The 27,779-nt window shown below is 43.9% G+C and overlaps 1 protein-coding gene across 4 annotated transcripts in view; it reads left to right on the top strand.

Annotated features, from left to right (window-relative positions):
- The window catches only part of LOC119171901 (atrial natriuretic peptide receptor 1-like), a 76,120-nt gene that overhangs the window by 7,126 nt on the left and 41,215 nt on the right, over positions 1-27,779 (top strand). For all 4 annotated transcript variants that reach the window (XR_012894819.1, XR_012894820.1, XM_075892110.1 and 1 more), the window contains exons 2-3: positions 25,018-25,170; positions 27,205-27,362. Coding sequence is in view for 2 of the 4 variants with exons in the window: in XM_075892110.1 (XP_075748225.1) it covers positions 25,018-25,170; positions 27,205-27,362 (311 nt within the window). In the remaining 2 variants the exon portion in view is untranslated. The remainder of the gene's footprint in view (positions 1-25,017; positions 25,171-27,204; positions 27,363-27,779) is intronic.

Raw genomic sequence — 27,779 nt, 5'->3', positions numbered from 1 at the left:
ATCGCATGGTCGGCGGCCTGCGAACTGCGCGCCGGAGGCCAAATATTTGTGTTGGAGAGCAGCGCGCCGTTGCCTCTGTAGCCCGCACGCTCGGCCACATCAGGGCGACGCGGACGTGAGATTTTGGAAGTGAAGTGGATTACGGGCTCCTATACAGCAACGTGGGCCCATTCGGACGGCATTTTACAGAACATGGCAGTTTAGCGGTTGACTTCTCGCGCTTTCAAACGTGAGGTCATGTCGATTCTCGACACGACAGTAACATCTCGATGGGGGAGACGTGAAAAGAAACAGTCGTGCGCTTACGTAATAGCGCCGGAGCGTCCCCCTAAGCACGCTTCACAATCACACCATGATTTTGGCGCGTAAAACACCACAATTTGAAACATTTCATTTCTGCGGTACCCGAGCGGTGTTTCTTTATCAGAAACAGGATTGCAACTGGTGGCTACTTTCCACCCCACTGGATACTTTTCGAGCCATCGGGTGACGAAAGTTTTCAGTTGGTGCCATGGCTACTTATTGCGCTGTTAAATATGTGGTTTTATTCATTCAAAAACAGCAAAGAACCCGTTGATAATACCATTCCTGTTATACTCGACTACACATTTGGCGACAATATACTGAATGACGTAGCTACTTTGGCTACATTTGGCTACGGCTCTGGCGCTTTTTCAATTCCACCCAACGGCAACACTGATCAGAAAGGCAGTCGGAACTTGACTGCATCTTGCTTGATTTCAAATCAAAGGCGTTGCGTGCCTTAGAGCACAACAAACTTTTGTTTATATATAATGCTGCTGGTCTTATTCTACATCGACGTTTCTTGCGCAAACTTTAAAAAAAACTGACAAAGTGGCAAAAGGCTTACAAAACACATCAGCGCAAAATAACAATGGTGTGATACGTAGATGAACGTGATATATATTTAAAGGGACCACATGCATCCGCAGAGCTTCCCAAGCTATAGACCTTTCCTGCATTTTCTTTAATCTTTTATTCTGGGGCCACGTCAGCTACTCACACTAAAACTTTTATGCAATAATAACTGTCAAATTAGGCAGGCCATATATTATTAAACTTTTAGCATCATTTCATAAGCTTAGCACAAATTAGGGACAATCAGTTCTTGAAGCTAGCAAAAGGTAGCTAACGTGTGTACAATTGTGAACAAGGGACCCGTACGTATTATTGTGAACAAGGGACCCGTACGGGTCACGAAACGTCTTGTTTTGTTTGACATTGGTCAGTGACCTGTTTTATTCAACAATGCCTTTACCTGACCAGACGGCATTCCGTCGAACTCTCGACTGTGTGTACAAAACTAATGAAAAAAATGAATATGAAATGCGCATGAAAAAATGCTTAGCATTGCATGAATTGCATGTGTGCATAAAAAAGGAGGTGATGATTACTAAGCATACCGTAATTGATAACTACTAATAATATGAACTCGAGGCCCTTTAACGTACAGCTCAAACATACGGAGGCGTTCGTTATTATTTTATTTTTCATTTTGATCCGACCAAGGTAAAAGAGCAATGGCTTGGATGCGACCACGAGCCAAGTGTCCTTGTCTAAAAATAACGGCACTGCCACGTTGTGTTGTACCGATCTGTTAAGAAACTATGGGCACAATAAAAACAACAACAGAAGAACAGGACAATACGGGACGAGGCGTGCATCGATTGTGACTAATTAATATTTTTACAGCACTGCTCTTATTTTCGAGGTTTGCAGTATGACGTAGACAATCATCATCACCACGAACGACCACGTGCTCAATCACCACTCGAGCAATGAATAACCAAATGGTTAACAAAATAAGCTGTAACATGCGTTCCTTGATCGATGTTTGCCGCCCGTGTGTTCCCTTAACTTTTTGTGAACCAGTGCGGTTATTCATGGAAATTACCTAATTTCTGTGGCACTTACACACTATTAAATAGCAAGCATAACGACTTATAAGTTATAGTAAAGCAAGGAATGGCAAAGAGACAAGTGACATAGTAAATGCCCCAGGAAGCCAAAGCCACCGGTGCCAGCAGCCGCTCTTATGTGACACCTAATCTTGCTCGACCTAATTAATGCAAGTTGCGCTAACTTTTTTTTATAATGATAAATTTTTACTGACGCAGCCATATTTACTGTACAAACAAATCATTGTACCACTTCTTTCTCACGCCGCGGTTCATAAATAGCAACGATAACAGCAGCATAAGCAACTAAGCCATTAGCTTCTTCAGTGAAAAGGTGTAACATATGCATCCATGGTGTGAATCAAGACGTTTACTCGATACTGTTGCCATCACATGCCTACAAGTCGTAAGATGTCTTGTACAATGCAAATTTCGAAAACATAATTCATCGCTGATGACAAAATACACAATATATACCCTTTCTAAGCGCGTAAGACGTGTGTTATCTAGAAGTAAACGGTAAGAGTTCTTAAAATCTGTCAATGTATAGAACAAGGCCACTCATAATTTCTTTTGTTTTGTTTAAAAAAAGGGAACTACCAATAAGAATACTTGTTTCGTTTTACTTGCATGACCGAAGCATTACATGGCTTGGAGTATTTTCGAACTTGATCACTTTTCGGGCAGTCCCCCGTATGTCCCGTATGTCACCTCCGGAAACCACGACGTGTTGTTGGTTGCTTTCAGTTTATTTATTTTTTTTCCCCGAGTGTTCTCGCTTTTTGTATCTCTAGCACATGAACTTCCTTTGCACACTCAGGCAAGAGCTCCCGCTCGGAATACTCCGGTTGTCAGTTCTATTTTAAACCATCGTCAAAAGCGGGACAGCTGCGCATTGTATAACGCTGTCTCGAACGCTCGCGAGAGTGCGCCATTCGGTGCGCTTCAAAGTAAACTAAACATTAGCACTGAGCGTGATATCCGCCACCCGCAGCACGCTGATGGCACAGCTGTAATGTCCTGTTATCGTGCATGTCAGGTGTCTCAAACACACGGCCCGTGGACCTTTCGACAGCGGCCCGTGGCTTCACACCGAAATAAGTTTTCTGACCCTGCTAAATAGCAACCGAGCTATTTTGTCACCTATTGCATTTAATAACGCTGTGTTTGGGTACGCTACAGAGTCACGTGAAAGGTCTAAAGCATTGGTTTTTTTTTATAAGGCAACCAATGCGGTCAATGTGACTCGAAACATCCCCGTTGAAAGAAAACCCGACGTTTCAGAATCGACGTCCATATTTTTGGTTGTGGAGATCAGTATCGATACGTATATTCGAAACTTGAAATCAAATCCCCTTCTAAAATAACCCATATATGAGTTATGCGATAGGCATTGCTTATATTTACAACGTTATTTGACACTTTTGATCCTCCCCTGCTACCATCTTTTTCACTGTCTCAGCCATTGCTGGACTAAAGTGTTGGTCACTGCGACCCACTAGTTGAGGTGAGTTTCAAACAATTGGCGTGTGTGACCTGCGAACGTTCCTCTTTTTCATGTTGTATCAAATAGGATAACTAATGAGATATGGCTAATATTGTGACGTACTCTGACTTCCTTATACTGATGTGATCGGAAGTCACTCACAAGAACTTGTAGCGCCGTGCAGCACAGGCCGCGCCACAATGATTGGGAAGCTTCGTTACTGCTCATGTTCGTTACGTTAAGATTACGCGTAGGACGCCCCTAGCCAAGCTTATTCCAGAGCTCACGCCAGCCCCAGCGATAACGCTACACCATTCGATCACTGGCACATACAAAACGACGCGTTCCACCGATAAGTTTACCGCCGCAGCAAATCACTGCGATGGCTCCTATCAGTATTGCGCGCGTATTGCTTCTACTTTGACTTTTCGTTTCGTGATAACAAGTGCACCCAATGAAAAAGGACAACTGCTATTTTCTTAACCGCCATGACTACGTTACAATATTATAACGTGTGTTTTAACGTAAGGGCCGTTCACTCCAGCGTGAACGCTGCTCAGCGTGACCGCGCTCTGCGGTATGAAGCACATCCAGTGCAGTCCTGCATAAAGCAAACGTCCAATAGAGCTCGCGACCTTTGGGGTGAAGTGGCCGAGCACCATAAACACTCCTGCATCGTGGCGCGTGGTGACAACATAACTTTAAAGTTTTAGTTCTGATGTTTTATGTGCCAGAACCAAAGTACACTTCAAAGAAAGCATTTCTCTTTCCCTTTCTCTATCTTCTTTGTTCTGACGTGGTTCGCACCTCAGCAGTATTGTTCCCATAAAACGCCGCAGCAGTCGTGTTTAAGACGAGTCCCTGAAGAAGAAAATAGTGAAAGAGGTGCTTTCCAATAAACACTCTCAAAATACATTTTAGCATGCTTTTTGAACCATTAAACTACTGCATGTACAAAAGATCGCCGCAGTTTTGCTTGAATTCGCACCTCCTCTTAAATCAGCGCGGTTCATAACAGCGGCTGGTACTAGACTCTCCTACATGCATCCCCTTGAGTCCATACACGGTGTTCAAGAAGGGGCCGTCACTCCATGCACAAGATAAAAAAAAAGGGTCCCACTATGGGAACTTTGTATTGCAGCAACCATTGTCTTGGAGAGGGTATACTTAGCAAGAAAAAATGACAAATTCACTCACTTTTTTTAAGGGGACAAATTTCCGATCACCTCAGTTTTATTTTATATTTGGCTCTGCATGAAACTTAAGCCTTTCCCCAAGAGATTCCAATCTGCATTTTGAACGACCGTGTATGAAAAAATGCCAACTCAAATTCTCTCTCTGGCTGAAAATGAAAAACCGCGAGCGATACTACCAATCTTCAGCGCCATGCATTGAGAGGTTCACGGCAGTGAATAATGTATCTAGTCTTTGGACTTAGAAGAAATGATGTCTACGAAGCGCTGCAACACGCCGCGAAATCTTTCTTCTCAATGTCTCTCCCTGGCTGTTTCAATTTTTCGTGCCAAGAAAAATACTTTCAAGCCGACATCACATAAACTCCGCGTACCAAGATTGAAAAAGCCCCTTGCCACATCAATAGGAAACCACCACAGTTTCTTCAAACAAATAAGAAAGCTTTTGCAGCAGCATTATTTTCCTCTGGGTTATGAATTTAAAAAAATATGTATTGAAGATGTTTACAGTCTACGATGATTCGTAGCTAGCAGCTGGACTTTGAGTTCTGAATGAAGCTCTCCTTCTGCAATTGCGACTTGATCCACGATTTAAAGAATATAGAGCTTTCATTACAAGCAATACGCCTTCTAATGAAACGTGCTTCAAGGAAGTGATTAGACACAGTATCTACTGCGGGTCTGGCTGACAATCTTACCACGTTTTTCCCTGAGAATTGTCATAAGCTGGAACGGAAAATAAGGAAGGCCACTCTACGTGTACAGTCAAATAGTGTTCTGGTTCAATATGAGGAGATGTTTCTCTCATGCGGAAGAAAACGGGGAAGACTGTCGCGTCTGGCTTGAATAGGAAAAGGACAATATATTTCAGTGCAAAGAAACGCAAAACGAAAATTGGAAAATTAAACATTCGATTCTTGCCCCACATAAAGCCGTGAATGTCAGACATTCACTTGCCTTTTAGAAAAAAATATTTTGCGCACTTGATGATCTTTCTAAAACACTGGCCTTTAAAAAACTTCTTGTGTGTTCTTTGAGCAGAATATTTATGGCGACGAAGAACCAATATCATCGATAAGTTTTCCCTAAATGAAATAATCTGCCTTAATTTTTCTACCATCTTCTAACCCGAAAAAATTAAAAAAACAAAGACATGTCAAGGCCCATGTTTCAAATTAACTGATGATTTTCTCTACGTTCGAAGTAATTTTATTTGTAAAGAACGTTGCATACTCAACATTCCTCGCTGATCGCTTTTCCGCATTGTTTATATTTGCCAATATTGGTCCTTTTATATTATTTAGTTTATTATATTTTATTAGGTCATAGTTTCTGCTGGCGTCTGTCTATTTTTCTTTCCTATTTCAAGTCTCTTCACTAATAAATGAAATGTGGATAATTACCGAAAAGTAGATACTTGACCAGACTGTTTTAAGAACATGCTAATTCGCAAGAACAAATTACAATAACAAGAATAAATACTATACAACCAAGATATATTCACAAAACGTATTCACAGAGAATTTCTGAGCGTTATGAATGTGTGAATAAAAAAATATCCTTAGAGGGAACTGACATCACAACCAATCTAAGCGACGTTGACTAAAAACATGTCCCGTAGCGCGATAAAATGACATGATCATACCTCCAAGGCACTTATAATATAATCAATATCACACTTGCATTTGGGAGCTCACTATGATTACTTTTCTAGGATATCAATGCAGTAACAAATAAAGAAAGCCAACAAAACCAGTCTCTCAATCCTCCTTTTTAGAGACGTGTAGTTTTCATTTTAATAATTCTGTTATTATTCTTTTGCTCGTTCACTTATCTCCTCGGGACAACTGATATTTCTCTGAAATCTAGACAAGCCTTTTTAGCAAGGCAAGCAGAATATTCAACTCGGCATATCAAATTATACCACTTATGATACTCCGTAGCAACGATACCACTTATTCATCCATAAAGATGTCCCCGCTTTGCGTTAGACGAGCAGACTGTAAGCCAGAATAAATTCACGAACTTTCCTTTTTTTTTTCTTCTAACTGCAGGAACCAGAGGGAAAGACAGAGAGAGAGAGAGAGAGAGAAAGAATAAAGAAAAGGGTGGGAGCTAAACCAAGGCTAAGCTCTAGTAGGCTACCCTGCACTGGCGAATGGTGGGAGGGGGGGAGGAAAGTTATTTCTAAGCCCTACATCAGTGACTACTTTAAAGGAGCCTTAAAGAAGGGAGTTTCGAACAAACACCACACCATAGATGTTCAGGAACCCATACAGCACGCTCTCAGATTATCGACACCCAGGCACTAAAAAAGCAAAATTTAAACTATGGATAGTACTTGGATTATAGACGCCAAACTTTGGACAGGCTGCCCGACACCAGCTGACCAGCTGTGCATACTGAAGAGCACTCTTGTTGCTTAATTAAGTAGCCTGTTGTGGAAGTTAAGTTCTTCACGTAGCCGCCTGCCAGGTAGAGTGAAAATGTGACATACATAATGCACCATTCCTAAAACCTGAAGCCGCTGCTTTTGCTACGAATAGTAGCTTAAACTTTTAAAACGCTACGACGAGGTAAGATAATCACACAACCATATAGATTTCAACGAAACTCTCAGTCACAATTCAAGACTTCCTCCAGATGCACCTAAAGTATTAGGAGTGTTGGGATGCCGTTGCTCATGAGCTTAACGAACAGCATATTGCTTAACCTTTATATTTTTATGCATCTTACATTTATTTTTATTTTAGTTATCATACATCAGTATGATAATTAAAAGAAGACAGATGCTTTGCAGCAGTCTGAAGTTTTCTGGGAGGATGAAAAAAAAAAGATACTGTTGTGCTGGTGTAATTGCCTGAAACTCAGCAATTCACAGAGAACAGTAAAATTACTAAGACGCCCGCACGCGTACACGAAACACCTGCGGCAGTGTTATATGACCAGGCAGTAGTTTCTATCTTTTTTTTTTCTTTTTTTTTCTTTCTTTGTTTGTTTATTGAGAACAAGCACTGAAATTATCCAAGGAAACATGGGTAAAGGCAAACATTGCCTGGCCGGGCCGTGCCACCCATACAGCAGCAGCGGTAGAATGTCTACAGCATTGTTCAAGTACATGAATTCCATGGCACTTCACTACATCGAGCTTAGCCTATACTTAAGGGTATCTGCGGCAAAGGTTCGCAACAAGCCGTTCCAGTAATGGCTCCAAACAAATCGTTGTGTGCTTCGAGACGGTGTCGGCTCTCCGCCTACGGCCATTCACGAAGGTCAATACAGGGCGCCCTCTCGTTGTCCCTAACGGCTGTCAACGGCAAGCAACGGCTGCCAAATGACCTGGAAAAGTTCGGCCCCATTAATTCAGCATGTCGCCACTTGGCCCTACAAACTTTCACGGAGCAAACTTCTCTCGGCCTCTCGCTGGAGCCGATGTCGAAAACAAAGGAAGCACGCCTTTTCCATATTATCGCACATACACTGGTGCGCGTTCGAAATACGACACAAATGTTTGTTAAGAACAACCACATCGGCAGGCAAGGCAGGATTCACTTCCACCGCGTCACACAGCTCGCATTACCGCTCGCACCTATAGGTTCGCATGCCTATAAAAAAACAAGGTCTATGGGCGGGGCGGGCGTATGTCCGCTCTCAAGTCGCCCCTACTGGACGCGATAGGGGCACCACTCTTAAGATTAAACGCCTGCAATACGGTAAAGGTGTCATGGCTCACAACTTACAGACAGACAAAGCATCCCAATACGGATAAGGAACAAAAACATACTATATGGTTCGTTGATTAATCTCGTTACGTGTTCAGTTTACTGTTCGCATTCTCATTTGCACTGTACGTTTCGTTATTTAAGCCGCTATCGACAGCTAATCTGAGTCGCCAAAGCCAGCCATACCATTTCGCATACTCTGTTAGCATACGGCAATCTTCGTTGATATTTCGCGCACTAATCTTCCACGTTCTAAACTTAGCACACTATGATAGACTACCCTATTGTGGAGTCGCTGCAACCAAATGAAGCAAACTTTTAGGTCACGTGTGACCGGTATGTTCGCGTAGTGCCTTGGTGACAACTTGCAGACGTAACACGCTGTATTCTTGTCAAATGTGCGTATGTATTCATGGGGAAAATGGCATCTGATTTTTTTTTATTGTGTACTGGGATAGCAAGGTCTAACGCATAGCGTATACCTCCCAATGTGTGTGCAAATATTGAACAGTTTTCCATCAACAGCTGACGGTAAGAACCACGAAATGACCAAACCGAAAAGCTAATGTATAGATTTTGTGTCCGCAAGCCAAGTGTTTCATAGAAACAACCCAACATGATACGAACGAACCTCAACACTTCTTTAATATATATAATTCGCAGGGAGATTGAACCTAAAAATAGTGCGGTCTGCTCGTTTTCACTCGCCACACAAGACAATCAAAGTTGGAAACTTGGAAGCTTCACATAATGCCACACCCAAGGCTACTGAAGTCATACAGATCAAACACTGAGTCTTAAAGGGAAATCGCGGAAGCAAGTGCATAAAAACAACGCATGAAGGAGCAAAGCAGCGCTATTGCATACACGCTGCTCAGCCATACGGATACTAAATGTGTGTAGACGAACTTATTTCACACAAGAAACATAACGCAACGAAGTCATCCCAAGCTGAACACATCCAACAAAGCTTCTGCCATCAAAACTTGCTTCGAATCAATTTCTCTGACATCGCGCGCATTCATAAATCCATATAGAGAGAAGAATACGTCGCCATTTTAGAGCAAGCAGCTGGAATTGATAATTATAGCATTCGTAACCTTGTTTCACCGTACCGGCGCCATAAAAAGCTCTTTCTGCGACACGACAGATGACGACAGGCTGTCACTCGAAATTGTCCTTTCAGAGTGGCGCATGGACAAATGCGCAACGCTTACGCGCTCCCTGTGAAATATTTAGCATCCCGTGAGCCGCCTCCTGAAGGGTGCGCCGGGCGGCGATAGATAATGCATCAGTCCGTGTTCGCTGCTATCTCAGTAGGCGGACACAGCTCCCTCATGCTAGTGACGCAGCACTACGAGCAGCAGCGTGGAGTAGCAGATGCTTCGCCAGTATATCGCACTCCCTATAGAAAGGGGCAAGGCCTTTTCAACGCTCTCTTGTTTTACTACCCGGTTTTTCTATTCCCCGATGCACGCTGTTCGAGCGTCCTTTACCTGTTTGCGACACGGCTCGGCCTCATTTTTTTAACAAGGTCAATGCTGTCCGTCTTTTACCACTGCCTCGCTCTTAAATATGCTCATCGCTAATGGAGCTGACAAAATCCTTCACTGCCTAAGAATAATAAAAAACGAAACAAAAGTTGGGACGCATTTGCATGTAAAGAAACGATGTACTTGCTAGTTAGCCAAAAAAAAATGTGGTGAAACCTCTGTTTTTTGATCATGCAATATAATACGGTAATTTTGAATATGTCGAATAAAACAAAAAAAACAAATCGTTTAGGAAAAATGTGAGACTATTTTTTGTTGCTGTACAAACTAGAGATGAATTACAACGTGTCCAATATTGGCAACAAATCCACAGATCAGTTGAATAGAATTCTGCAATTCAGAGATGCCAATCATTGAAATTATGACGTAATGCTTGTGCGTATGTCACTAGCGTATTCAATCCACAATAAAATGAATAAAATCCCTCAGAATTCATAAGAAGAAAAGAAAACGGCCATGCGAATGCGTCTTTTGATCCACTCACCAAAAATTATGCAGCATATATAGTTTCAAAATCACGAAGAAGGCTTTGAGAGCTTGGACGTTAGCACTGACGGCCTTAGCGTTCGAAATGTTTTGTCAAGAGCTGAACCACCGAAGCGTTTCAGTATCTCAACAAAAAACTTCAGAAATTCGGTAGTCTGTAAACGATCGGAAAATGTATTGAATGTTTCTTCATGAAACCTCCGTGGGATCGATGCCATGACTCTTCCTACGTGATACAAAACAAATAATAAGAAAAAAGAAACACGTGTGGCGCGATCTGAGCATATTCCGAACAAACTCAATTTATCGAGAGTATGGCAAGTACTTGCTAACGCTTACAGAAAATACTGCTCAGCCACTTCTGTTGACAAAAAGTATTATGGCTCCTATACGCCTGTCCTGTTCGTATTTGTTCTCTTCGGTTCCTCTGTGTTTCTCTGTGTTCCACCACTTCCGCTTGCCAAACAGAATTAGAGCTCCCTAAGGGAGACACCCACGTGGAAAGGATTGCATTTGTAAAAAAAAACTAAGAACCGAAAAATAGTTTTTCAAAATTTTCTGTGGCTTCAACTTACGACGCAGGTAACGCAAAGAGTGGCGTTGGTTCCGCTACAGGAGCAAGCTCTTCTGCATAGCCACTTTGTTCTGAAAGCATAAAACAACGCTTTCTGAGTGCAAGTAGTCGCGAGACACTTTGCGTACGCGCATTGACACTTTTTTGAAGTGGCGAAGAAGCGTTCGTGCTTGCTAGGTTTCTTTTATGATTGCTCAGACAAGTATAACGGAAAGCGCACTTCTTGAAAAGCACGAAGCTTTTTGAGCTTTTCGTAGCACCACGTAGTGTTAACAGAAGTTATGCTCATCATAACCACTACGCGCTGGTTTCGTCCTCTTCTGCTTCTCAAGTTACCGCCATACTCCTCTTCAGTTTCTGAAGTTACCCTCGCATTACCGCATGGCCTGCGCAAACGCTTGTGATACGTTTACATTGACAATAAAGGTCACATGGAAGGCGACGCCATTCGTTTTTGCGACAGTATTTGTATGACAAAATATTCTACGGATAATATGGCGCAGAAGTCACTCAACAGAATCAATGTTCACTGACTGGCTTTTGTTGCTGAATACTATTGTAGGATCCTTTCGAATAATATACCACCTGAGGCTTTTCACGGTCCTAAGGAGTGAGTGAGTGAGTGAAGGAGTGAGTGAGATATTATTTTTCTTGAATTTCACTCTCATTTTGACAGAGCCATGCTTATAAGCATCGTAAGAATGTAACTGCCCCTAGCGATGGGCAGTTACATTCAGTTAGTTTCCAGCTATCGTAACATCGTATACGGCGTTCCACAACTGAGACACAATTACCCGCTGGCTCCAAAACTATTTGCATACGTTGGATAGCACTCTGAGCTAGTATAAAAGCATACTTGCGATCGTTCACAACATAGTAAACGTATTTCACATCACACGCTGTCTAAATTGGTAGGCGCGTGAAAGACAATAGCTAAATTTCAAAGCGTAAAACCGAGGGACAAAATGTGTGTTGGAGCTAGCAGAAGTAAATAGACGTCTAAACTTACACAAGTCATCGTTGCAACTTCACGTTTTCTTGCGGCCGATTAAGCTTAATTTAATGCACAGCGGGATTTTTCGGATGATAGAGCTTCCCCGTATATGAGACGTCACACAGAGGGATACTGAATATTTGACGAGTCCTAATTAAGATGGACGGTACGTCAGGATCCGCCCACAACCGCTTGTGAAAAGTGACCTGCAACTTCGCAGGTGGGTTGTAACTATATTTTTACTGAGGCTTGCAGAACTATTGGATACTACCATTAGTATGTTTCAAGCAAAATTCAAGCATACACTTTAGTGTACTTACCTCAAAATCCCTACGGTAGAAGTGTGGCAGCTTGGGCTAGTTGGTATGGCATGACGATAGTTATAGCGTGTCGTCATTTGTTCGTCATTTCGTTCTCGCGCTATAACTATCGTCCTCCGGTAGAGCTGGCAGAGAACTTTCAATTGTCTATGATACTGCATCCATTCTAAAAGCTTGATTTTAACACTTGGCTCAAGATGTCGTTGCTCCTTCATGTAGCTCTTATGCTTTTAACTGAACGTTTTGCCCAAAGCAGTGAACAGTTTTAGAAAACTATAAAAATAATGGTTTATGTCAGCATGCTCAGATACCTATAAAGCACCGATATTGCACACTTATTCATCACTTGAATGCTCCCAGCCAGCAGCGATGATTACAAACAAGTCGTCCTTGCAGTCTTTTCTTTGAATGGGATTGGAAACACGCTCTGTGTAAGCAATACAAGATCCACTTCGAGTTGTACTCAAGACTAGTTTATCGAGCTTAGGGTGTTTTTCGATTACCCTTTGGCGCTGGTGTTCCCCGTAAGAAGGCAATCACAGGGAAACCTGGTGTCGAATGCGCTATCAGCCAATGAGCAGTCGGCCAACAGCAAGCACCACTAACGAACGAAATTAGTTTTGAATTGTGACGAGGGTATCGTTCCATTTGATGGGTTACAGGAACATTATCAATTGCCCATTAGCCAAATTATATATCATCAGATGCGTGCGCACAGAGGGCAAAAAAAAAAAGGAGGGGCACTTCTTCTCCCCCTTGAGTCACGCAAGAGACGCCAAATCTGCCACGTACGTAAATGTAGTCGGTCAAAAATACCTTTTCATTGTTTAAAGTGCAGAGATATATACGGTCAAGCACGCTTTCGACAGTAATGACGGCCACGGATCCTTGTTCTTCCGTTTCGAAACATGTTTAATGGCCACGTTTACACCGGGGACAAAAGGCAGACCATTGTGAGAAGCACGTGATCGTTTCACTTTCTTTTTCGCGAAGCTTTTTTTTTTGTGAGCTTGAACAACGATTCGTGGGGGGAAGGAGTCCCTGCGCCGGAACTTCCCCATCCTCCCTATTGAAGAACCCTGCGTATTAATATGTATCTCGTCACTCTTACCTCCAAAGGAACGGATGACGTTGAGGGATGTCACTTCGGTAATGAGGCTGAGTTGCATTTTCGTAGGGTTACCACATCCCGCCTACTGCTGTAACCATGTTGCTGAACTGGGTCTGGAGTAACTGGCTGCTTTCTGCTTGAAAAAACTGCGGGATCATTGCCAATGTCTGCCCGCACGTTCACGCTCGCCTGGAAAGTACCGGGTGCTTGCCCGGAGCTGCCAAAAATTTAAGTTCCAGACGTTAAAAGCGTTGTTTCGCTGCACAATTCGCAGAATAATGACCGTGTCCCAACACATCGTCTGGGAAACGACGGTTGGAAATTCGACACACTGAATAACATCCCGTGCCAGCGAATGTGCCAAGTGTTTACTGCGCCACAAAGGTGTACATATTAATACCAGCCAGTCGCAAACCATCCGCTGTAGTTCTATGAACTGTATCGCTCCTTGTTTCTAAAGTGATCAACATTTCCCCTCATTTTTTTTCACTCTTCCCATTTTTCGTGTAATTTGGCTGTTTATTTCCTGAAGCTAGGATTAGGTTCTTGCTTCCCGTCCCATTCTTTATTCTCTGGCTTCCTCTGTGTGCCGTACGTTGCCAACAAAAGTTGTAGACCATTTGCTGCAAGTGTTATAGTAGAGCCACGCGCAGGTTACAGAAATTTTCTTGATTATGGAACTCAGTGTGTACGTCACCAAAAAACAAAACAAAAGGAATACACAAATCACCTTCCTCGTATAGACACAAACGTCGTATGTTATACGACCACTCATATAAGCACACGCAGTTTGAAGCCACCTAAAGCTTGAATGGAATGCTGTAAACACTGAAAATGATCACATTTTAGATAAGGGACATGCCTCTTAGAGTGCATAGAGTGACTTGGTAACTCACTCGTACTCACTCGTACTCACTCAGTCTCAGATCGAGCCGTGAGCCCAAGTGAATACGTTTGAAGATAATTTTCGTTAATCTCAGTCCGGATGACGAAACGTTTCGCGAGTGTGAGTCCAAATGAGCACCGCTAGGGAACATTTTGGTCGAAATATTGCTAGTTAGTCCAAAGCGCAAAGTATATTTTTTGAGTGAGCCTGAACGAGTTCCAGTTTTTTTTTATGCCAACGACGCATGGTTTTTGTGCGGGATAAGTGTAACCTTCAGATCTGAAGCTTAAATCTGAAACATGAGAACGGAACACTCCTTTCTCTCAACAAAGACTGCACTGTTTGCCTAATCCCACAGTGCAGAGTAGCACACCGGCCATTTAACAAGGTTGATCTCTGTTTCTCTATTATTCTCTCTCATTGCATCTTTAAAAATGCATTCCAAAATGTTTATTTCTGGTTCGTACGTAACTATACTGGATAAGGACCCTTGATGCGGTTAGGATTGCTCACACATACGAACTAGTGACTAAGCACTGCACAGCATAACATATTCAAGGCAGATAGCATTGGTGTGTGGCACCGGTATCTGAAAGAATCCATTCATTTACGAACATAACTTTTTCAAACTATCTTTAACTACTATACCAGTTTTACAACGTAAACTGTAAATAAATGCACCACATTGCTCGCTTTATATCGCGGAACAGATGCAGTTAACAGAATTACGATGTCTGCTTCTTGTTCGAAATTCTCATTCATAAACAACTAGCTACTTGTTTTTGTTTTATTTCTCATATGCGGCAGTTTTCCTGAAAACAATGCGGGTACTACATGAAGTTTCGGCTTTTACAGAATCGTCATAACTTGCCTCTCTTTCTTAAATGGCATAAAGTTATTTAAAATATTTTCATACTCTAGCCATAATTTATTATGAGCTATTAAGAGTCTGTTATTACTTGCAACATGTTCTGCGCGTTTCAGCGTAATTCTGTTACAGAAATTAGAGTTATGACCCAAGCTCGAGCTTCTCTTTTGTAGACTAACCAGCAGCCCCTTAGTAGCAAAAATGATCGTAGGCGGTCCGATACCACCATCATTTGTTTTACTGCTGAGTTTCCGTAAAAAGTGCCTGCTGCCTGTCGCAAGGTCAGAACGAAAACATCCAAAGTGATTGGGTGCTTCAACTTCAGCGGCGACGGCCCAGGAGCAGTTCTTAGCCCCGTTCGGAAGCTGGCGCATGCAGGGCTTCTGTCGCCAGGGGGCGGAAGGGGGAGGCGGCGACTATTTCTAGAGGCCATGGGCGTCAAGTTCGGCCGTTTCCACGGGACAACCCCAACTCGTGAGTGTATACGCACTCAAGAGTGGTGGAAAGAGAAAAAAAAAAACTGGCGCCGTAAAGCCACGTGAAAATGCGGGAAGTGGCTACTGAGTGCGTTTCGAAGCTTCGCCGCAGTGCGTCTAGAACGTTCGCACTCTAGAGCACCCTGCCGCTGAACTTTGGTGGCTACAGAGACGGAGACTTTGCGTTCACGCACAAATAGCTGAGCGTCGAAATTAGGACGGCAGAGGGGGCAATCGCGTGTGATAAACAATGCCAGCTACTGTCAACTCAGAGTCACAATACAGCCACCTTGTTGTGCCAGGACAGGACGCAAAGATGCGGGCTTACGAAAAAAGTCGTTCGATGTTCGTTAGCGTAAGCACAAATGCGGCGTTTGTTTAGTCGTCGACTGCGCATGCAACAGAGATGAAAGTACTGATATATCTCGAGGAGTTACAGTACACCACCGTTATCGCCTGGAATTCTGGGAGTGGAAGCTCCTTAGTAACTATGTTTAGAAGCTCACATTTTGCTTCAACTGCCTATTTATAAGCCATCTTATCAAGCACAAGACAAAGAGAAAGAGAAATTATGGAACAATCGTGCTATAGGCGTAGTTTTCGAAGAAAGAAGCTGGATGCTTCTCTGCATATACGGAGTTCATTTCCTTTATTGACTTCGACATTCAAGTCGATATTGTCAACAATCTTGTCCGATAAAGGCACTGTTGAAAAAACAGATCACTGACCAATGTCAAAGCAATAGAAGGATGACGTTTTGATTGCGAACAAGAGATCTGTGCGGATCCCGAAACTTCAGTCTTCTTCTGGTAAGACATTGGTCAGTGACCTATTTTTTCAACATTGCCATCTTGTGAATGTTGCAATATCTCGTTTACTACGCTCACCTCATAGCCTGGAAATACGCGGCTGCATACCTGTCATGCCAGAAGCTGATATATAAAATAACTGAAAGTCACAATATTATTGTATATTTCTACTAGACGTGACGGCAATATAGCGAGCTCCCATGTCATTGCTTAGTTTTCTATTTCTCTTGACTTTCCTAACAATAACATGTTCTCTTTACCCGGTTCAAATATATTTTTTTGAGAAAGTATGCAGTATTGAGAGTGCTGGTGAAGCTGATGTAGCGATTAAACCTGAATCACTGTTTTCTTTCTCACGTGGCGTATGGTGTGATAGGCACATCAACTACGTTTCCTCTGGAACAAATAGGCCGGCCCTGAAATGTGGCTGACAAGAAATTAGGAAAACGAAAGGAATTATTTTGTTAAGGCATTTTTGCTTTGAAATGAAGAAATCCACCCTTACGAAGTAACTCAGTCACTGAGAGGCTAAATTTATTTCAAGGTATTACCCATAAGTTCATTTTCTTCTTTCTTTTAACATGAAAGTGTTTTATGTCGGGGTCCACGATAGTTTCAGTGACGGCCTTTTGTCGCGGAAGCGACGTCTCAAAAACAACTTCCAGAAGACGAAAAAAACAATTTTGTAAACAGGAGTCGAACCTACGACATTTTCGATCAGCCACAACGGCTGCCGGGCACGCTATTCATTGCGTCACGGTCTTTTTTTTTTCTTTATTACTGTCTTGCTCTTCATAGAGTAATAAGACAGTGCATAAACAGTGCAGACAGAAGTAACAACAGTATGCTTTACATAGTCACTCATTACAATTCCTCTATACGGATAAGCGGCTCAAGCTGTCCGGGCCACCCTGTTATTGGGTCCCTGATTTTACTACCTTCAATAAAGTTCGTGATCACTTCGAGGAAATATTCACGAACAGTCAGCATACTTTGTACGCTTTAAAAACACGCCTTTTATTTATACCTCTGCCCTCTCACAGTACACTCGGTAAAGTGAAATGATGCGCCATGGCCGTAAACTCAACGATATGTTCTTTCAACGCGCCGTTTCTACGCGTCCGTACTATTCGGCGCCTTTCCAATAGTTTTCCTATATTAATGTGCAGTAAGCCCTCAACTACTTCTGTAAGGAGAAGTTTCACTTTCATGTAATACTGTTTTCTAAGGCGGAAAGATCAACCATGTGTTGTTGTTTTTTTTTTTCACATCTGTGACACACGAGCCAGTCTTTTCTTTTTCTATTAATGTCTACATGCGCACCCGAAAACTGCATCGCCAATAAAATATTGGAAGTTTCAAGGCGTTTTTATAAATAAAATGTGCCCAACATTCTTCATACGGATCTACGTTATTTTCATGTGATATTACAACGCAGAAAACTTGGCTTTTCGCTCACTGGCACACTGTCACTCGTCGAAAGATGCACTGCCCCGTATATGTGGACGATATTCTTTCGCAACGGCAGTAAAGAGAGACATCGACGCGACGTGCAACAGTTTTGCACCGATGATCCCACCAAGTTTATCCGCTTTTCCAGGGCTTGGCTTTTACCGCCTTCTCTTCAGAGACGACGTAATGGCATCCACTTCGCGGCACACTCACCCCAGACTGTAGTCCTATAAAGTCTGGCGACTGCTGGTCATTGCCGACGCCGTTGCCCCGCCTATACGGACTTCTCAAGCACTTGTGGGAGGAGGAGAATGGGAGCATCACTGCGGGACCAGGAAATTGGTCTCTCGTGTATCGGAACAGGGTCGGAAGTCGAGTTATTTCTTTTTGTGTGTCTGTTTTGCTTGACATCTGCAGCTTGCACTATGGGAACGGAGCCAGCCGGGGTGTATGAATACTTTATGCTCTTTCTTTCAACTCAGGATCAGGAGGATCGTGCAAACTGTGAACTCTGTAGAATACTATGCACGTTGTTGCACGCAATAAATACTTGGTTAAAAATGTCACCCCGTAACCTGTTCTCGGCTCAACTGGGTTTTCACTGGGCTATTGTGTCAACGACAGTCACTTAGTTTTGTGTAAGTAAGTGAATGTCATCATCGGAATGTGGCAAAATTTTTGAACTACACGTAGGAGCTCTCGTGTGCATTACTACCTCGCGCTTCCTAGTGTGGTAGTCTTTATGTTTTACGTAAAAGCAAAAACAAAAAACTCATTGCCCCTCGGTGGAGATTTTGCAACAAATAATTGATTGAAAAAAGCAAACGAGATCATCGAGCCGTCAGCCTCTATGTGAGTAATCTGTATCGAAATTATGCAAAGCTGAGAAGACGCTTCTGCACCGCTGGTGAATCTGGCGTACAATAATGCAGTGGGAAACACGTCTATCGCATCTCCAGGCAAAAGTGCTCGGAAGCACGTGTGATGCAAGCAGCGCGACTTCTCATGCAGCGTCGCAGCACGGCACTGGCTCGGTATGGCCATCCCACGTGCGTGCTTGATCATTTTCGTTTCAACAGTGATGCTATTCTAGCTCAGTGTATTATGTCGTGGCTCTAAACTATCATCACCCTGAACGGGCACTTTCATTTCGTTTCCTTCCTCATCTTTTCCTGCACACCCGGAACACACACACACAATGATTCATCTGGGAAGGAAAGGAAGAAAGAAGAACAAGAAAGAAGGCAGGAAGGTAAACCAGACACATGCCGGTTTGCCACCCTACGATGGGGAAGCGGAAAAGGGGAGTTTAAAGATTACAGTGAGAAAGAGCGGACAGAGAAGAAAAAGAGAGGAGAAAATTGTCTGTACATGGGCTGAAGCGTACGCAACGGTGGTACTGCATAAATCAAAGGCGTTCTCACAGGCCCGTAGTCCTCAGAAAGCACAAGAGGGCTCTGGCTGCCTTGTGAGCCGACGATCCACCCAGCGTATTGCAAGAGTTGCACGAAGTTGCAAGTATTGCACGAAGCGAAGGGGAAATGTGACCACATTATTTGAAGCAGTGCAAGGGATTGGACAAGAAGTATACGCTAAGCGTTCGTAGTGCCTACTTCTAGTCCCGTCTTTATCACTCCTTTAAATACTATGAAACCACACCAACTAAGCCAACTGTCGACCTTGCTACGAGAAATGTGATGGTGATCAATCGGGTGGATAAAGAAACAGAGACGGAAACAGAGAAACAGAAATAAAGACGATACTTTGGTGAGAAAATATATGTAGTTATCATGGGGTGGCAGCATTCGAACCCGCGTGCCCAAGATCTGAAGAAGCGCGTCTGAATCGCTAGGCCATGCAGGCACGGTGACAGGATATAGCGTAGCTTTGCGTAGTATATAGTACAGCAAGGAGGTAGAAAATGGAAGTCAAGGTGAGGAGGAAGAAAACGAGGAGGCGAGAAAGTAAAGCATGGCTTGTAAAGAATGAGCCAGAAAGTAACAGAGACAAAGAAATGCAGAAACAGAGAAAAAGAAAATCAAAGATACAAGAACGGAGGAATCGAGAAAGGCAGGCAGACTGAAATAAGAAAGAAGGGTAGAAAGAAAGAAAGAAAGAAGGAAAGAAAGAAGGGTAGACAGAAAAAGAAAGAAAGAAAAAAGAAAAAAGAAAGAAAGGAAAAAAGAAATAAAGAAAAAAATAGAATAAATACAGACATCAGAGAGAGAAAGAAAAAAGCAGAAAGATAACAGAGAACTACCGAGAATAAAATCAGGCCGCCGAGCTCAATACAGCAATATAGACAAATAGGTTGCCCAGCGAACGGCAATGGGCCTGTGCTTCGCTGTGCCAAGCTTTGAGTGGCTTAGTGCAGATTGTAAGCATTTCTTTTTTTATTACATACTTCGGACACGAAGTGCGTGAAGGATGGGTAAAATACATCACTGCAACGGAAGTGAAACAGTGTTAAAAGTAGAACGGTGCAGTTTTTAGAATACGACTGGAAAAAACTATGAAATACGTCTTTCAAAAGTCAACTTTAACTAAAGCAAGCATAACGACTGAAAAAATACATTTATACAAGTAAGTTGTTGAAGTCAGCAAGTGTGTGCGTAAAAAAAGGAGCAATTGAATATGCTAGTTCTAGTAAAATAGGAGTTTGAGCTTTTAGGTGACGTTAGCGAGCAGGCCTCGTCCGTACGGGACTTTCATACGCTGGCAGCTCCAGACTAAGCTTATAAACAAGTGCGAAAAAAATCGAAGCCTCACCATTCTTAACGCGATTCATGTGCTGTATTATTATGAAACCACGTTAGTTAGAATAGAGAGTCTAAGGTTGAGGACTTGCTAGAAATATGCCGTATACGCTCTCCTTGAATTCATTCGAGTTTCTTTGTGTTACAAAGTATGTAACTTTATGTTAGATTTGAAAGAAAGGAGGGGAATTTTAAGATCTCGCTTTTTTTGTTAGACACTATATTCACAAGAACTAATAGATAATAATGCCGAAGAAAGTATTGGGTTTTTCTTATTTGTAGTAACCAGTATATAATTGTGAAGAAATTAAAGTCGACGAAAAAATAACTTGCCGCCGGTGTAGCGACCGAACCTGCAACCTACGAATTACGCATCCGACGCTCTACTATTTGAGCTACAGCGGTAATCATCTCTCCGTTCATTTCATTCGGTCACCATGGCGTCGAGTGTGAAACCCTTTTTCTGCCGCTAGTGTCACAGCCACACGTCCCGTACATGCCTTTCACGCTAACAGCCTCAAATTCATTACTACAGCTGCGGGAAAACCATCACTCGTCTTCCCGGTGAGTACTCACGCGTCATTGCGCCCAGAAAGAAAAATTCTAAGAGTAATTTCCCAATGTTGAAACAGCGGGTCCTATAGGACACTGGCCGAAACCGTCCACAGAGCAGAAAACTTTTAAGAATGTTGTGTTGAGGACAGCTGGTCTTAAAGACGGGCTTGTCGTATCCTTCTTTTGGCTTGTTTCCACTGTGTTTGACTCTCTTACTTTCTTTCTAACATTGTTTTTCTGTTGTTATTATATTGCCGTTGAACCCTACCTTAGCACGGATAGCTAGCCTGTTTGAAAACTTACTGACCTACGTCTGTACGCCTATTTTTTTTTTCTTCATCTACCTGGGTACATTGGCTTTTATCACCATCACATATAAAAGAAAACGAGAGGTCTACTGACACCTGCACTGAAAAGCAAGAAAGCAAGACCAGCCGAGAAACAAAAACAAGGGTCCTGCTTCACTCTACCCGTTAACAGACCCTGACGTTAACGGCTCATGTCCGCTGTTATCGCATCGGACCCTAGCAGCAATCACTTTCATTATAATTTGATCATCTTTCGTACGCAAGAACGTGCTCGATGAATCGCGGTTATGTAGAATCACAGGGTCATTGCCACGCTGCACTAGGCGGAAATTCGCAATGTGCAACGCGAGAAACAAATCACCGGACACCATAATGAATTGCGCTAATGGGTGTCTGCGAGGTAACAGTTCATTACACGCATTCAGTTAGGTCATATATGTCAGTCGGAGAACTACTCAGGGTCAGCAAAAAAGGAGGCAGCTTCATTAGCGGGCAGTCATTAAGCGGTTCTATACACAAAGAATGCACACAAGGGACGTAAACACTGGGACGGGCATCAGAAAAGACCTCACTCATCGTGTTGAAAGAAAACAAACGGTGAAGCGTGGGAGAATGGCACCACCGGTTTTTCGGAAGCATTCGCCACAACATTGCAACGCAACCGCAGCAGTGCTTTGGCTCCCAACAGTGAAATAAAAAGAAAAGTGTGTGACCGGAGTTCGCAGTACCATAACATGCAGCGTACAGCGCACACAACTTTGTATTCAATTCTACGGTACTTTCTCCTCAAAGGTGGATGTGCAGAAGCCTGAACTAATGGGCACGCACTCTAGACTGACGTCATGAACAGGAAGGCCAAAGTCCCCATCTTCGAAAACAATCACGAGTGCTAAACGAGACTATTCGTTTACACGCTAGGGTGATCAGCCTGGGATTCAATTGCCTCGGCAAGGCTTCTATCAGCTTTAAGGGCGAAGCTTCGTTCGCTCGGGTGCGCGATTAACACTAGTTATCGAGGCGAGCGCGAGCGCGACCGCTTTTGGCGTGCTCCCTTTCTCATCACCTTAATCTCAGTGAGTGTACATCTCTACGCTGCTACTCACCATTAACACCTTGAAAGGGAAGACAGCGGCGCGAAGAGCTCACAAAGCGGCTGCAATGCAGGCCGGCCGCTAAGACCCAGTGATGAAAGCTCGTGATCCTGAACAAGACAGCAGTGTCGGCAGCAATCGCAAGCCAGAACAAGCATCGATTCGGATGGGTCGGCAGCAGTGAGGGTTCGCTCAGCTGAAGCAATGCGGGCTCGTCGACAAGCGGATCCCCAAGCGGCTCGTGTCCTTCGTGTCTTTCTAGTCTCTGTGTCGTCGTTTTGTTCTCACGCTATAACTGTCGTCATGCCATACCAACTAGCCCAAGCTGCCACACTCCCAAGTAAGGGCCCGCGAAGCAGAGGCAGCACGCAAGAGGACCTCGAATGGGAGCGGGCGCGAGAAGCAGCGGTCACAGCTGTAAGGCATGCGACCACTTGTGGTTTGAGAACAACCTCACCACCATCGTCTCCATCCGCTACCAGTCCTGTGCCAACTCCATCGAGATTGTCCGACGAGTTTCCTGTCGCTGTCACGTCATCAGCGCCGCCAACCGACTACCGTGAGCAACGCGTTTGCTCCACGCGCAAAGCCTTTTTTGGGGCGAAAAAGGTTCGGACCATGACTTGAAGACACGGGCACCACTACCCTCACACGCCAAGACCACCTGTCTGTGTGTTTAGAAAAAGTGTGTAACAATTTAGAGTACTAGTTACTCTACTAAGGCAGAGCTTAAGCCGTCCCGTGGCTACGCCAAGAAGAACGGATTACGTGACCTCTGTCACACTTTCGCACAGAGCCACCCAGTCGAAGAGCCCCTGATAGCTTCACAACTACCCTTCATTAGCATCAGACGTTTGACTAATGGCGTCGGCCAGTACGACATGAAGGGGCAAGTAGTCGACGTGCCGATCAACGTGCCCAACATCGTGCACTGCCTGCCTCGAAACGTGCCCGACGACGTCGCCTTCAACGTACACCTCAAGCGCCGGCTTGTTAGCATTGCAGTTTCGCCCCACTCATCAACATTCACTTCGTGGAGATGGCACGATCTTTTTTAGGGGCGAAGTTCCTAAAGCCATGAGCCTGTCTCTCTTAGCTCGTACGCGACCGCCTAGTTCTATGACTCACTCAGCAGGCAGGCAGGCAGGCAGGCAGGCAGGCAGGTGAACCACAGTTTACGGTAAAACCCTCCGCAGCTTCGACCCACTCATCATCACCATTCACTCCGTGAATACGCTGGGATTTTTTTTTTACGTGCGAAACATCTTATGCCAGCGGTTGTGTGCATCACTCCCTCCCTCCCGTGGCATCCACACCGCCACGGCACACACACGTCCCCTCCCCTGTCTCTGTGTTCTCCTACGCTGCCAACTCTCTCTCCCAAGTCAGTGGCAAAGGCAACGAGACGCTTCCTTTGTACACACGATTCCTTCGCAGCCGTTGATTGTCGGTCTTGCAGCGTTCCACGTTTCCGTGGTACAAAGCGCGTATCCGCTGGTTAGCACGGGATCACGTTCGATGTCGCAGGCGTGCGCGTTCAGGGAACGGCTGTTTAGCAGTAATGGTCACCAGCAGCGTTCACGACAGCGGTCATCGGCATCTAGCGGTGGTCACCGGTGGCGTTAGTCAGGTATAAGTTCTGAATGTTCGTGCACTCGCTTATGGTGACGTAGACGAGCTTCTGTGTGTAGCGTTCACCATCTCTCCACTGCTCCGCATCCGCACATGCTTCCCTTCAGCGGGAGATGGCGTAATTTATTAGTTGTATCCAACTATAGCAGAAAAGGAATGAGAAAATAAAGTCGCAAGACTACAACTACTTCACTATAATGTTTTAGGAACTTTCTAGTATTCATTGTCCCCACGCTTCCCTCTCTCCTCCAGATTTTCGCTTCGCCACACACAATCGACCAACTAAGTCGTTTTCTTTTTCCTTCAACATCGAAGCAATATATTAGAATGAGAGCTTGAGCACACGTAACGTTTGTTACTGGCTCCGTTTGCCTCTTCCAGAGTGCCGGTTAGAAACCCAGCCGCATCCAGAGTCCCCTCCCTTTGCTTCGCTTTTCGCGGTCTACCTCTTTGTTTTTGTTGAAGTCCTATTGAACTTTTCGTACATGTTGTGCCACATTATATGAATGCCTGCGCCTGTCTGTTATCTGTTAATTCGATCCCGAAGTTCGCGGGATTGAATCCGAGGTGCAGAGGCCGCGTTTTAATGGAGCCGAAATACTAGAGGCGCGTGTGTTCAGGTTTATGTGCAAGTTAAAAAGACCCAGAGACCCACGTGGTCGTTTCGGGCTTCCTCGACAATAGCGTCCCTCATGAGCATGCCACTGCTTTGTGATATAAAGCCCAAAGTATTATTATTATTATTATTATTATTATTATTATTATTATTATTATTATTATTATTACTGATCACTCACTGACTTGCTTTCGTCGTGGCCTAACGCAGTCGTGGTCCTGCTGACTGGTGAGAAGGAGGTTCGCACGATGCTGGAGCATGCGCAGGATTTGGGAATGACGTCATCCGGCGAGTACGCCTTCCTCTACCCAGAGCTGTTCCAGGGAGAGGCTGCCGGGAACATATCGTGGTCCAAGGATGTTGGTGAGCACATGGCATATTTCCTAAACTTGCTCCACCAGCCTGCAATACAAGTAAATAATTTGAAAATTGAGACATCATAGCTAGGAGGCAGAATTGTGGAATAATAAATCGAAGGCGTATCATTTATACGTCGCAGTGCGTGAACTGTGAATAAATTTAGTGCAACATTGGTTTGAAGCGTTCTTGAAGACATTGCGCGCAGTGGGAACAAGTCGCAATCTCCCCAGACTGCTTGTATGGATGAGGCGGGTCCAACGCCGATTGCAACGGTCAAATGGGTAAAAACAAGGTGGAATCATTGTGAGAAGTGAAAGAAATAGAGGCGCTGCAATATAGAATTGCTCTCACTCTCATCTCTGCATTCAGTTTAAGGTTATGTTAAAGTGTAAGGTTCCTTGTTGAAGTTTACCTTGTTAAACCTTGACAAACCTTGTTAAACCTTGTTGAAGTTTACGGTTCTTGAGTTGAATTTACCTCTGCTGATGAGTTTTTTTTTTCTTCTCGGTGTGTCATTCAATCTCTTGCGCAATTCAGTAAATTACGCGGACTGGCACTCTCGCACGCTAGAAGTCAAATGAAGTTCCAGATTGTTTTAAACGGGGAACCTTATTGTATACTAATAGCAGCAGTTCAGGTGAGCCCAACTGCACCAGGTAACTACGTAGAGGAAGAAACAGGTACGAGGGCATTCAGGCACTATCACGCATCACAGATAAAAAAAACAAGAAAAGAGGACACAGAAACTGACTACGTTTGCACAGAATCACATATGAGTGAGAATAAGTGGTACATGTGCCCTAAAACATGCCAGTCACTTTTAAAACAACAGTAGGGAAAGTTCAATATTCCCTTTCTTCACCCCAACAAATCGTGTAAGCCACCTTGTGAGGAAGACCTCTTTTACCTTGCGGGTTTATCTGAGTGGTAAGGTACCAGACCATGATGTGTGCTTAGAAAAAATAGATGACGATTTAGGGCACTGTGTACCTTACGATGGAAAAGCACTAAACACTTCCTAATACATCTTTTGATCAAACATGACCTTCTTGTGCTCAGAACGAGCTTTCAGTCTCAGAATGCCTCGGGAAACGACGACCTTAAAATTTTAGTGCGTTTAGAAAAAGTTATTACCGATTTAGAATACTTGGTACTTTAGTAGGGGATAGTAAAAAGCCACCCCGTGAGGCTCACATTTCACAAGGACCTGTCAAAAATTATTTGAGCAGCGGCACACTGTCGCTAACGACGGTCATAACGGACCAGCGGCTGCAGGTACTGCGTGTACGGAGCTTTTCGCGTGCCTCAGAAAATTGTAACAATAACATGAAGACAAGTAACTTCAAGCGTCATCTTTGTAATATAATTGATTGCACATAAAGGAGGCGCATGTTGGCGAGCCCAACGTAACATGGTAATCAGTCCCACTAAAGCATGTTACAGCAAACGTTTGGGTGTTAACGCGAGATACCTAACTAGCATTAGTTCTTTAAACAAGAACATGGGCAAAAAAAATAAACTATCACTTTTACTTGCGTGGTATAGTAGTTTCCAGGTGTCTTCCATTATTAGATACAAAGCAGCTTTCACTAAAGACTGTGTCCGTCTCTTGGCGACTTTTCACTCTCCCATTGCGCATGCAGGTGGGGCGGAGGAGGTGGCAGAGCACTGCCTCTGCTTCATTTTTTCTCTCACGTTTCTATCTGCGCGGCCGCTGTGCGCTCATATAGAATGTTGCACCCGCTCGTTCTATATGTTGCACCCGCTCGTTCTATAGCACTCTCCTAGCAGCGCTGGGTGTTCACCTTGCGGCACACACACGGTAATTCACACAAATTGGAGGGTGGGCGGGGGGGGGGGGGGGGGTAACATAAGCGGTGACAACATATACAACCTCCTCACACAAATGTAACATACACGGAAATATACAAATGGAAAATCAGGCGAACACCACCACTGATTCGAATACCTACATGGTTCCCTTTAGTGGTAGATGGTGCATTTTTTTTTTCATTTCTTGCATCTTGTCCTTCGCAGATGATCAACAGCGGCGTGTGCGACTTCGAGCGGCGTTCGAGTCACTGATGATCATCAGCCTGAATCAGCCCGTGTCGGACGAGTACATGCGTTTCTCCAACGAGGTTAAGCACCGCTCACGTACACAGTATCAGTTTCCCAATTACATGGAACGAGTGGTAAGTGCCCACAGAGCAAACATAGTGGCTACCTTACATACGAGTGTAGTGATGCCATGTGTAAAAAGTAAAAGTAATTCAATGGTATATTCAAAAATGAATGAATTCCGCCATATCCACGAAGTGAATGATGATGAGTGGGCGAAGCTCCGGAGGTAAACCTGGTAAACCATGAATCCTCTGTACATTTTGCCCACTCGATTTTATTACATCGCTCCCCCTAGCGTACGTCGCCGCACTAAATCGAACGATTGCCTTCAACCAATGACACGCGCCATATGTGACATCATTCCTATTTTATAAGATCTCGCGTCTTTCATCAACTACAAGTACCGCTTTCTAGTTTATAACATCTTGCATCTTTTCATCATCAGCTACAAGTACCACCATCTAGTAAACACTACAAGAACTAAACGA

Source organism: Rhipicephalus microplus, chromosome 4 (assembly GCF_043290135.1).
Source record: "Rhipicephalus microplus isolate Deutch F79 chromosome 4, USDA_Rmic, whole genome shotgun sequence".
Classification (NCBI taxonomy): Eukaryota; Metazoa; Arthropoda; class Arachnida; order Ixodida; family Ixodidae; genus Rhipicephalus; species Rhipicephalus microplus.
The sequence above is the reverse complement of the archived record's forward strand: the minus strand, read 5'-3'. Positions and strand labels throughout refer to the sequence as shown.